At 43.4% G+C, this 13,049-nt stretch overlaps 1 protein-coding gene across 10 annotated transcripts in view; it reads left to right on the forward strand.

Annotated features, from left to right (window-relative positions):
• Window positions 1–8,212: 8,212 nt before the first annotated feature.
• Window positions 8,213–13,049, forward strand: part of DNM1L (dynamin 1 like) — a 51,371-nt gene continuing 46,534 nt past the window's right edge. For 8 of the 10 annotated variants that reach the window (XM_038577233.1, XM_038577234.1, XM_038577239.1 and 5 more), the window contains exon 1: window positions 8,215–8,452. In XM_038577233.1, coding sequence (XP_038433161.1) covers window positions 8,351–8,452 — 102 coding nt within the window. In that variant the 5' untranslated portion in view covers window positions 8,215–8,350. Of the gene's footprint in view, window positions 8,453–13,049 lie in introns of all 10 variants that reach the window. The other 2 variants (XM_038577238.1, XM_038577242.1) reach the window with 2 other exon arrangements.

Raw genomic sequence — 13,049 nt, forward strand, 5'->3', positions numbered from 1 at the left:
TCTCATTTTCCCTTACCTTGTCCCCATCCAGTGGGATGTGGCTGACCTTTATAAAACTCATGAAATAATGTGTCTCTTTGCTCACTCTTTTGATTTTCTCCCTCAGGATCCATCCCTAGCTCCTCATTCTCATGAGCTCACTTCTGACTGAGGAGCTATTAGTCTAACCACTCAGAACTCCTACATAGACCCTCATGTTCTATATTTAGCAACACTAAACTATTTAAAGCATCTAGAATGCATCATGTGCTTTCCTTCCCCTTCACTTTTGTACAAGTTGCTCCTTCTGCTTGGTTTGGAAGTCCTTTCTCTTCCTCTTTGGTCACCTTCTATTCATCCTTTAATCCAGAAAACCTAGGCGAGTTCTCTTTCCTAAGTGCTGACTTAGATTAATTCTGGCCACTTGCCTTTTCTCGAGAAAAGGGAAAGAGAAAAAAGAAGTTTTGAGGGATGCCTGCGTGGCTCAGTGGTTGAGCGGCTGCCTTTGGCTCAAGGCGTGATCCTGGAGTTCTGGAAGTGAAACCCATGTCGGGCTCTCTGCATGGAGCCTGTTTCTCCCTCTGCCTATGTTTCTGCCTTCTCTCTGTCTTTCATGAATAAATAAAATAAAATAAAATAAAATAAAATAAAATAAAATAAAATAAAGTTTTGAGAAATGACAGTGGATGTGTTTTGTTTACTTTTGTATCTTTAGTAGCTAATACAGTATATTTAATAGCTCTTTTTTGTTTTCATTTTTATTTTGTTTTTGTGTTTACTACTGGTGTGAATAGTGACACGCATTTGAAACTGCTGTCTGGGTTTTGGGTACAATATTTTCTATCTTTCCAGTAACTTACCATTACTACTAATTCTGTTTAAAAACTTACTTCTGTTTTTGTAGTAGGTCACATCCTTAGTAGTTACATTATTACTCCTACTTCATAGATCAGGGGTTGGGAGTAAGACTTTTTAAATTTTATTTATTTATTCATAGAGACACACAGAGAGAGAGAAGCAGAGGGAGAAGCGGGCTCTATGCAGGGAGCCCGATGTGGGACTCGATCCCACGTCTCCAGGATCACGCCCTGGGCTGCAGGCGGCGCTAAACCGCTGCGCTACGGGGGCTGCCCGGGAGTAGGACTTCTTAAAGAGGTTGATTAATTCAGAACTTTCCCCCTCATTCTGTATTAGTTCTAAAATAACTTGTTAGTCTCTCACTAGCCCAGATGAAGTATATTTAATATACAAAACATTTATTCAATCATTTATTCATCCATCCATCCATCTATTCATTCATTTAGTCAAAATTCAGTAACTGAAGAAAAATTAGAATAAAATCCATCAGGGGCAGCCCCAGTGGCTCAGTGGTTTAGCGCCACCTTCAGTCCAGGGTGTGATCCTGGAGATGCAGGATCAAGTCAGCCTGCTTCTCCCTCTGCCTGTGTCTCTGCCTCTCTTTGTCTCTCATGAATAAATAAATAAAATATTTTTAAAAAAGAATAAAATCCATCAGAAAAAAACAAAGTCAACTGTTGGATAAACTTTATACATACCATACATACTGTACTTAGTACTTTTTGATATACTGTCTTATTCACTAATTTTACTAGTCACGTCACTGATGTATAAGTTTTATCATCCATCACAACTGTGTGGCAGTTTTAGAAAATTGGTTCTTATAAACTCAGATTGACTCAGGCTACCCAGTACTGGTTAGATGAACTGGTTGGACAATTAGAAAGGAAAGATGTTCAAAGTCTATATTAGGCCTGCTACTAAAGGAAAAAATTCAGAATAGATATCCCTTTTGTTTACCACGGTGTCTTAGTGAGCCTTCGGATATGCAAAGGTAGCTAACCAAAGCCTGAAAAGCTAGATTTCTCTTCATCAAAAAGTGTGAGCTAATCGAGTTGATGTAGGGAAGACACAAAGGAAGCCTGAAATCTAGAGGACCAAGGAGATTTTCAGAGCTTCTAAGAATACCAGACAACATTTTGGGAATCTGGAATGTAGTTGTAAAGAAAAGAGGCCAATGGGGATATCTAACGTGTAATTTTCAGTTGTTGGCATTACTGCGATGGGAAGTCACTTTATATCTCAAATAGCTAGTAAAATACACCTGTTTTGAGGATATGAGGATTAAAAAAATGGCCAAGTTCCATTGGTGTATGGGTATGGAGAAAGAGAAGAAAATCAGCTAAATAGAGGAGGTGGCTCTATTCCTCTTAATTGTGTTGTCATACTGCCCCCTACTGGGATGCCAGTATCTCCCCAGATTTACCTGCTGGCTGCTGTTAACCCGCCCCACCATCTGTGGACAATTTCCTGCACCTGCTGTCAAAGTATGTGTTAAGCTTGAGGCCTAGGGAGTAGTGCAAATTGATTAAAGCTGTTAACTTACCGTCTTTGCAAAATACAGGTAGTTTCCAAAATATAACAAAGAGGTTTCCCCATTAGAGTTGTGTATTTTATGTTAACATTAGATCTGTGTGTTCCAGTATGATTTGAAGGCATGGATAGCGGCAGCTTGGCTATGATTGACGATCAAAATGTTAGCATAAAACAACACTGGAAAAGTATGCTAGAAGTAGTCTGTGTGATTTGTAAGAGCTATTAAAATAATTTCTAGCTATTAAAGTAATTCAAAATCAACTTTTTCTCATTAGGGATATTAAGTTAGAACAAAGCCAGCCTATCCCTAGCAAAATAATTTGGCAGCTATTCTGAGGAGTCCTATGCCAAGGCCAGCCTCGTATGTTTTGGCTGGGTTTAAGTGCAAATCCTAGTTGCAATTCAGACATGCTTAAATCCTTGTAATTCCAGACTTTCCAAGTAAAACAAAAGGAATCCCCTTCCTTCCCCACTACATTGTAACAAGCATCATACTTGGTAGTGGAGATAAATAGCCATACAAGACAACACTTATGCCTCCTTGAGCTCACTGTTGACTGGGGGGAAGGGCATGCTATCGTCATGGCCACAGTACCCCTTCCCTTTAGCAAACACACTGCCTGGATAAGACCCATATGTCTTGTCTAATAGGTACTTGATAAATATGTGTTGAATAAATGAGGGAATGAATGAAGACGCTAGGCAGTATGTGTAAAGGTTAGGAGTTGGCCAAATAGCCTGTTTTGATGACAGCTCTGCTACATACAAGCTATGTAAAAGTATCACTTTATAAATAAACCCCTAAAGCTTCAGTTGCACATCTATACACCTATCCCACAAAGCAACTATAAAATGCTTAGCACACTGCCTCATCTCCAGAAAGCATGCCATTAAATGTTTAATCATATAATGTGAAAAGGGCAAGGAGAAAAAGGAGTGATTAAATATGGGGATTAGAATTCCTAGTTATGTCTGTATATGTACATTTAGAAGTATGGGACAGTGTTGGACTTGGGAAAATTTTTTATGGTGAATAAGGGATTTATTTTCCAAAACCAATTTATCCCATGTGGTAGGAAATATGATCTCTGGAGACAGTGACTCACATCCTTATAATTCCATAAACGGAGAGAGAAAATTCTTGGGTTAACTCAAGTTAAAAAATTCAGAGCGTGGGCACCTGGGTGGCTCAGTTGTTAAGTGTTTGCCTTCAGCTCAGGTCATGATCCCAGGATCCTGAGAGCAAGCCCAACATTGGGCTCCTGGGTCAGCGGGAAGTCTCCTTCTTTCTCTTCCACTGCCCCTCCCCCCACTCGTGCTCTCTTTCTCCCTGCTCTCTTTCATATAAATAAAATCTTTGAGAAAGAAGAGAAAAAAAATCGGAAGGAAGGCTTCTAAATGGCACTACATGGGTCAGTCCATCCCCAGAGCAATCACCTTAACATGATGTGGTGGGCAGAACAGTGGCCCCTCAACCCTGTCCATGCCCTCATTCCTGGAACCTGTGAATTTTCCATGGCAAAAGAAACTTTGTGGATATGATGAAAGGTATAGACTTTGTGATGGGAGATTGTCCTGGGATGTCCAGGTGGACCAAACTAATCATGGGTTCTTTTTTTTTTTTTTTTTTTTTTTTACATTTACTTATGAGAGACACAGAGACAGAGACACAGGCAGAGAGAAGCAGGCTCCATGTAGGGAGCCTGACATGCGACTCGATCCCGGGTCTCCAGGATCACACCCTGGGCTGAAGTTGGCACCAAACCGCTGAGCCATCTGGGCTGCCCTAATCATGGGTTCTTAAAAGCAGAGAAAACTTTCTTGGCTGTAGTCAGAGAGGTGATGACAGAAGCAGGCTCAAAGACATGGGACATTGCTAGTTGTGAAGATGTTGGAAGGGGGATAAGAGCTAGGAATGTATTCTCAAATCTGCAAAAGGCAAGGAGATGGATTTTTGTTGTTTTAAGCCACTATGTCTGTGGTAATTTGTTAAGGCAGCAATAGGAAACTCATACACCAGAGAAATAGGGTGGAAACCTAGTTTCAGTTCCTCTCCAGATTTGCTCAACAACATCTGCCCTAAGGAGGCCTGCTCAATGAGATCCCTATAGCTGCTACCACTGTCTGCTCATCCGTAGGGGTACATTGATTTGAGAGAATGAAGTAGATTATGCAGACAGAATCAGAAATAAGAGGTAGAAAGATTTTTTTTTAAAGATTTTATTTATTTATTCATGAGAGACAGAGAGAGAGAGAGAGAGAGGCACAGACACAACACAGGCAGAGGGAGAAGCAGGCTCCATGCAGGATGCCCAATGTGGAACTTGATCCTGGGTCTCCAGGATCACACCCTGGGCTGAAGGCAGGGCTAAACCACTGAGCCACCCGGGCCGCCCAAGGTAGAAGGACTTGATTCCATGATCACATGATTCCATGTGAGCCCCCAGCTCCAGTTATTTTGGAGGCCCAGGTCATGCCAGCCCTTTGGTTATATAAGCTAATCAATTCCTCTGTTTGAGCTAGTTGGTTTGAGTTAAATGTCTGTGACTTGCAACCAAATGATCCTGCCTAAATCATAAACCTATGGTAAGGGAGGGATGGCTAAAGGAGAAGAGTTGTTTTTTGTTTTGTTTTGTTTTTGTTTTTTGAAACCCTTTGAGACAGTAGCTGAAAATGACTTAATGTGATTTCATAACAACCCACTGACCACTGAGAAACACTTTATCCTACTTTAGATGAGAAAAGTCTTATTTATTGGCTACGTGGCTTTCCTACAAACAAGAATATTCTGAATTTAAAATATTAAGAACCATATTGGTTTGCTTTGTCTCCAGTGAAACACATTGCACATAGAGCATCCTTTTTTTTTTTTTATTATTATCAAAATAGAGCCACACTTTTTCAAGGCCTCACCATTTCCTGTTTCTGCAGCCTCAAACACTTTTCTTTTCCTCTGTACCTGATAAACTCAATGCTCTAGAGTCTAGAAAGTACTGGACAAAGCTGCTTAAACCTAACCAGTGGTGGTGGTGATAGGAGGACTTTTGAGCACTGGCCACGTAGTCATTTCTCCTAGAAAAAGATAGAATTAAAAAGCAGTCACTATTATTCCTAAAGTATGTATAAGGCTCTGGATGTTCCTGCCCAAGAGATATTTCATAATTTTTTTAAAAAGATTTTATTTATTTATTTGACAGAGTGAGAGCACAAGCAGAGGGAGTAGCAGGCAGATGGAGAGGGAGAAGCAGTTTCCCCCGTAGAGCTGGGAGTCCAACAGTGGGGAGCCTGACAGTGGGGCTCAATGTGGGGCTCAATCCCAGCATCCGGGGTCATGACCTGAACCGAAGGCAGATGGTTAACTGACTGAGCCATCCAGGTGCCCCAAGATATTTCATAATTAAATTGGAAATATATAATGTCACAAAAAATCTGTGACATTTGTCTTCCTTGAATATATGTATACCTGTTCTTTTAATTTTTCAAATAGAGAAAGACTATGTCTATTAGTGCCACAAATAAGGTAAAAACATTTGGAATTGCACCATTCCTGCCCTTGGGCATCTTGCCCCTATGAAGCCGTTACTGATTATGCCCATGGAGCTTCACCATGAGCCTACCCTCTCTATCTGCTTTTTCTTCTTAGAAGGAATACAGACTACTCAGAGGAAAAGAAGAGATAAAAATCTCTATCAGTAGAGGGCTGAGAAGCAAAGTGGGTAAAATCTATTATATTGCCTTTGGTAGAAAATAAAGGGATTTGGAATTTATATCTTATCTCATCTTCATTTTTTGGGCTTCTGAAATTTTTGTCTTGCTCTGTTTCTGAAGCTTTTGTTTTTGAAAAGAGAAGGGAATGTTCATAATACTTGGTAAGATGCCAAAATACTACTAGTGGACCTTCAGCTCTTAGCTTACATGATATTTTATTCATCTGTCCAAAAATATTCAGCACTTACCATGTATCCTGCTGAACAAATTGAGCATGTTCTCAGGGCTACCGTGTAGGGCTGTGCAGGTGAATGGTACCCAGTCCGGTTGTATAGTGTACAACTTCCATTGCAGGTGGTCCTTACCCTCCTGGGGATTAAATCTGGTGACTTCTAGAAAGTCTTGCTTGAATTTTCATTCTTTCCCCTCAGAGTAGAGAAAGTGCTATTATGTGTTCTATAGTCCACCCAGTCACAGCACTTTACCCATTTATAATGGTGTCATCCTGTGAGACTGTAAACCCAGATGGGACTGGGATTGGACCTATCTTGTTTGTCACTTTCTAGGGGCTAGGGATACATCCGTAAATAGCCCAAAATCCCTGGCTTCTAGGAGTTGATATTCTAGCAAGAGCAGAGAGTCAACCAACTCAATATGTAGCATGTGAGATGGACACAAATACTATGGAGAAAAAAAATAAAGGAATGGGGCTTTTTCCTCACCTATTTTAAGATTATTTGAGAGAGAGAGAGAGAGAGAGAGAGAGAGAGAGAGAGCAGGAACTGGGGGAGGGGCAGAGGGAGAAGCCAACTCTTGGCTGAACAGGGAGCCCCACTGGGCCTCCATCCCAGGTCCCCAGGATCATGACCTCAGCCCAAGGCAGGTGCTTTACGGACTGCACCACCCAGGCACACCTCTTATCAACTACTTTAGATCTTTGCTCAAATGTCACCTTTTTTATTTATTTATTTTTTTTTTGAGATAAATCTTTGGAGGTTTGGAGTAGAGGAGAGGTATCTGTCTAAAAAGAAAGGCAGGGATCCGTGGGTGGCTCAGCGGTTTAGCACCTGCCTATGACCAGGGCGTGATCCTGGAGTCCGAAGATCAAGTCCCACGACGGGCTCCCTGCATGGAGCCTGCTTCTCTCTCTGTCTCTGTGTGTCTCTCATGAATAAATAAAATCTTTAAAAAAATAAAGAATAGGGGATCCCTGGGTGGCGCAGCGGTTTGGCGCCTGCCTTTGGCCCAGGGCGCGATCCTGGAGACCCGAGATCGAATCCCACGTCGGGCTCCCGGTGCATGGAGCCTGCTTCTCCCTCTGCCTGTGTCTCTGCCTCTCTCTCTCTCTCTCTGTGACTATCATAAATAATAAATAAATAAATAAATAAAATAAAAAAAATAAAGAATATAAAAAGGCAAATTTTGACTACTACCGTAGGTGCACTTAGCCAAAAAAAAAAAAAAAAAGCAAGGCAGTTCTCAGATCGATTTCCACTTTGCCAGGAGTCAGGGCAAAATAACATTTTATACAGAATATAGAGAACAAGGGCTTAGCCCTTTCCCTCCAAAAACTCTTCACCTAAGATTCTTTCTGAACATGCTATTTTGAAGACGTTTTCACAAAAATCTTGGGAGAACCCGCGTGTTCTAACTGGGACCGACGTTCTGTTTGTTTTGCTTTGTTTTGCAAAATAGCCGCGCACGCCCTCTGCAGAATCAGCCTCCACACCCCGAGCACCTGGTTGGGGCGCCAGAGGCGACGAGCTATTCCTTTAAGTCTCTTCAACCCGTCCCTGTTAAGCAAGCTTCTGCATAAGGAAATGGCATCTTGGATCATCAGGATACTCCGCTGTACTTAACACATATTCCCTTCCGGCATTTTCACCCTCGTTGCGCCCCGCAAATGGGCGTAAGTGGGTCTCTTCCTTCCCACCCTCGCGGCCTGGCTCCCCAGCCTTCCGACACGAGCCCGCGCAGCCGGCCTTCCCAGCTCCTCCTTCCGCCCGGCGCCGCACAGCCTTCTGGAAGCCGTAGGCCCCCCGCGGTCCTCCACCCCCCCCAGAACTACAACTCCCGGCAGACTTTGCTCCTCTCCACCTTCCTCTTAGCGCACGGCCCGCCGGGAGGGGGCAGGTAGCGGGCGGGCGGGGTCCAATGGGTGCCGGCTCCCGAGGAGAGGGCGGAGGAGAGGAGGAAGGAGGCGGACTCTGGGCCCCGGCCCCATTCATTGCCGCGGCCGGCCGGGCGAGGGTCCCGCGTTCTCGGAGTCATGGAGGCGCTAATTCCTGTTATCAACAAGCTCCAGGATGTCTTCAACACGGTGGGCGCCGACATCATCCAGCTGCCTCAGATCGTCGTGGTGGGGACGCAGGTAAGCGACGAGGGCGGTGTCCGCTCAGGCCGGAGCCCCGGCGCGGGCCCGGTGGGGGGCTCGCGGCGGCGCCCGCTCCCGGCTGGCCTTTGCGGCCTTTGCGGCCTTTGCTGGGGGCGCCGGGGCTCCCCGGGCTCGGCCGCGCCTCTCCGCCTGGGGCTGCGTTGCTCGGGGCCTGGGAATCCGGGCCCGGTCGGGAGGCGAGGGGCGGAGCCGGCGCGGCGGGCCCCGCGGGTCTCGGGGGCGGGCTGGGGGAGGGACCCGCCGGCGGGCGGAACTGGAGCCCGTGGGGACCGGGCGCGGCTGGGCCGGCGGGCGGCTGCTTGCAAGGGCAGCTGGGGGACGCGCGGGGCACGCGGGGCCACCCTGGGCTCGTGGTGGGCCAGCTGGCCCTCCTCGGGTAGTTTTAGGGAGCGTGGCTTTTTTTATTCCTCTCCTTGGCTTGCTCCGGGGATGCGGAGTCAGTTTTGGAGCGGCCGGGTCGGGGCCGAGAAGGCCGCAGCTGTCTGACAACCTGAGTGTTTGCCTGCAGTGCGATCCCTTCAGGGTTCGAGATCGCCGAAGCAATTACAAAAAAAAAAAAAAACAAAAAACAAAACCCAAAAAGCAAAAGGAGCCCTCCAAAACAAACAAACAAACAAACAAACAAACAGAAACATCTCCCTCGAAACCACCTGTACTTGGGAAGGAATAACCAGTTTTAATGCATAGACTGTGGTTTTTGTATTCCATCCAAATTGGGCATCAAGGTTCTCAGGTCTTTTCGTTTTTGGGTCTCCTAGATAACATCGTATTTAATAGGCAGAAATGTCGAAGAAATAAATTATTTCTAGAGTGACAGAGAAGTAGTACAAGTTTCATTTTTTCTGCCTGCTGTGTTTCTTGGTTTAAGAATCCTAGGACTTTTTTTTTAAGCGTTCAGAGAAACACATTATAGAGATTACTTGATATATTGATTTTAAGTGTTTTCATTTCTTAATCTATTCGGTTGAGAAGGGGACGGTTTACTCATTTTCTATTGCTGTATCTTGCTACAGCATTTTAGAGTATAAATATTACGAGAGGGAATTTAATGGTCAAAGTACTATAGAATATTTTCAAACACTTGGAGACCATAGACATTCTGTACTTTTTCTTGCTTTTAAATCAAGTTCTAGAAATTATTTCAGAAACACATTTGCTTGGTCTGCTGTAGGATTACTATAGGTCCTGGTTTCTCCTGCCTACATATATTGTAATATTTGTAACTCGATATTTGTAATGATTGGACACTGAATCATCAATATAATTTTGTGAGAGGTATTTTTATTTAGCATATTTTTTCACTGCCATATTCCTGTTCCTAGCTCTGAAATAGTCTGGGGTATGTAGTGAATGCTCCGTAAATACTTTAAATGAATGAATATTGCTCCAGTAATTAGATAATATTTTAAAACACTGGGACTTTTATTATCAAAACGTATCTGTTTTTGAAAATAGAATTAAATAGATGAAATAAATCTTCTTTGGTAGTAATTTCTAGATGTTTCCTGTCTGTGGGCCAGAAACTTTCCATTTACTTTTAAGAGATTCTCCATGCTTTTTAAGCTTGAAGCAGTAACAGAATCAGGGCTATTGTGTATCAACATAAATAGTTTAAAATCAAGGACTTTTCTTACACGAATTTGAGTTTATTTCAGTGAATAAACCTGTTGGCAGAATTGGGAGGGTCAGAGTAGAAAAGTGAAGACTGTTAAGGAAAGTCATTAACATAATGCTAGGAAGAACCATCCTAGTAGTGACAGATGTATGCTGCGTCTGTATGTTGTTTGAAATTACTTGGAAATTTTGTTGTTTTTTTAAAAATTTATTTATTTATGATAGACAGAGAGAGAGACAGGCAGAGGGAGAAGCAGGCTCCATGCTGGGAGCCCGTCGCCGCGGGACTCGATCCCGGGACTCCAGGATTGCGCCCTGGGCCAAAGGCAGGCGCCAAACCACTGAGCCACCCAGGGATCCCCTGTTGTTTTTAAGTATGCTCTATAAGACACCCAGCATGCTTTTTTTTTTGTTTTTTTAAGATTTTATTTATTCTTGAGAGAGGGAGGGGGAGAGAGAGAGAGAGAGAGAGAGAGGGAGGGAGGGAGGGAGGGAGGAGAGACACAGGCAGAGGGAGGAGCAGGCTCCGTGCAGGGAGCTCGAAGTGGGACTCGATCCCCGGACTCCAGGATCATGCCCTGGGCCAAAGGCAGGTACTAAACTGCTGAGCCATCCAGGCGTTCCCCACCATGGGGTTTGAACTTAAAACCCTGAGATCAAGAGTCACATGCTCTACTGAGTGAGCCAGCCAGGCAACCTGGGGAAACTAGTTTTTAAAGACTTGATTTAGTGAAATTTCTCTCCGTTTAGGTCTTTATTAGCTGAAATTCAATCCTTTAGGGATCCCTGGGTGGCGCAGCGGTTTAGCGCCTGCCTTTGGCTCAGGGCGCGATCCTGGAGACCTGGGATCGAATCCCACGTCGGGCTCCCGGTGCATGGAGCCTGCTTCTCCCTCTGCCTGTGTCTCTGCCCCTCTCTCTCTCTGTGTGTGACTATCGTAAATAAATAAAAAATTTTTAAAAATTCAATCCTTTATTATTCAGGTACAGAAGAGAGAAGATTAGAAACTGTGTCTTTTCCTTTTTTTTTTAATAGTATTTTCTTTCTTTAAAAACATTTTATTTATTTATTCATGAGAGGCACAGAGAGAGAGAGAGAGAGAGAGAGAGAGGAAACACAGGCAGAGGGAGAAGTAGGCACCATGCAGGGAGCCCGACGTGGGACTCGATCCCAGGTCTCCAGGATCACACCCTGGGCTGCAGGCAGCACTAAACCGCTGCACCACCGGGGCTGCCCAGTGTCTTCTTTTCCATGTTTTCCTTAGTATGTTGAAAAAAATCTGGTCATCTACTTTATGCCATTTAATGTTTTGCAGCATGCAACACATGCATTACATTCATATTTAACAGAGTAGTGAATTGTGAATGGGTTCCAGACATAGTGTTCTGACAGGTGAACTTCTCAGGGCAGTGATGACGTCTTCATAACACAGGTAGTCTCTATCCTACACATTACCTATACCTTAAATGGCTGTTGGTCCCATTTTGTCGAACTTTTTAGAACAGTGATTTGCAATCTTAGTGTATGTAAGAATAACTTTGAAAATAAGTTCATGGATTCTGTCCCCAGAGATTATGATTTTCTGTCTTCGTTGGCCCAGACACCACAGGTGGTTCCAATGCAGATGGTTCCTAGAGCCTAATTGAAAAGAATTTTAGTGCATGTTTGATTTTAAAATGCATGAAGCTGGAAAAGACAGGGAAGCTGAGCCCAAGGGCATATCACCATCCAGTATAGCATGTTCATCTTGGTGGCATTCTTGCTAATCCTTTATATTTTGATTTCTTAAATTGCCCAAGTAATATTTATTTCAATCCAGAGAGTTGGAGGAGTTGAGGAGAGGGAATCATGTTTACAGCTGTAGATCATTCACAGCTTTTATGATTTAGCTAAATAGTTTTCTTTTTTCTCTGCGGGCATCCATGTGGAAAGAACAGAAGAGGGGAAAGAAAAGGTTGATACTTGTAGACTATAGTGTATTTTGCAGGTGGAGAAGGAGATAAGACTTAAATAACTTTTGTGACTCAATTTGGGAAATTTAACCACTATTTTTAAAGTTGAGAATTAGAAGGGGGAGCCCTCCCACATATGTAATCCAAACCACCACCTACTATAGGAATCCCAGTGCTAATGACATTAACCTGAGACTCTGGCTCAGTTGCTAGTAAGGAACTTTTTACTTTACCTTTTATTTCAGTGATTTAAGCACTCCAACTTTAGTAATTCAGAAAGGAATCTTGTGTTTTAAAGGACCAATTTGCAGACCTTTTTTTTTTTTAAATTTAACATTTAAAAAATTAAAATATAATTCATATAACAAAATTCACCTTTTTAAAGTGTATAGTTTGGTGGTTTTTAGTATACTCACCAGGTTATCCCATATCACCACTATATAATTCCAGAACATATTTTTTAGTTTTTTTTTTTTTAATTTTTATTTATTTATGATAGTCACACAGAGAGAGAGAGAGAGGCAGAGACAGGCAGAGGGAGAAGCAGGCTCCATGCACCGGGAGTCCGACATGGGATTCGATCCCAGGTCTTCAGGATCGCGCCCTGGGCCAAAGGCAGGCGCTAAACCGCTGCGCCACCCAGGGATCCCAGAACATATTTTTTAAAAGGAATTTTTTAAAAAGATTTTGAGTGAGAGAGAAAGAGAAAACATGCAAGTATGTATACAAATGAAGAGGGAGAAGCAGACTCTCTGCTGAGCAGAGAGCCTGACTCAGGGTTTGATCCAAGGGCCCTGTGATCATGACCTGAGCTGAAGGCAGAAGCTTAAAGGACCACTCAGGTGCCCCTAGAACATTTTTTCCCCCTCAGAACATTTTTATGCAGGAAAGAAACCGTACCCGTTAGTAGTCTTTCCCCACTTCCACCCTTCTGCCTTCAGATCCTCTGGTAGTCACCAGTCTACTTTCTGTCTTCTATGGATTTGCCTGTTCTGGACATTTAAATA

The sequence above is a fragment of the Canis lupus genome, chromosome 27 (assembly GCF_011100685.1).
Source record: "Canis lupus familiaris isolate Mischka breed German Shepherd chromosome 27, alternate assembly UU_Cfam_GSD_1.0, whole genome shotgun sequence".
Lineage (NCBI taxonomy): Eukaryota > Metazoa > Chordata > Mammalia > Carnivora > Canidae > Canis > Canis lupus.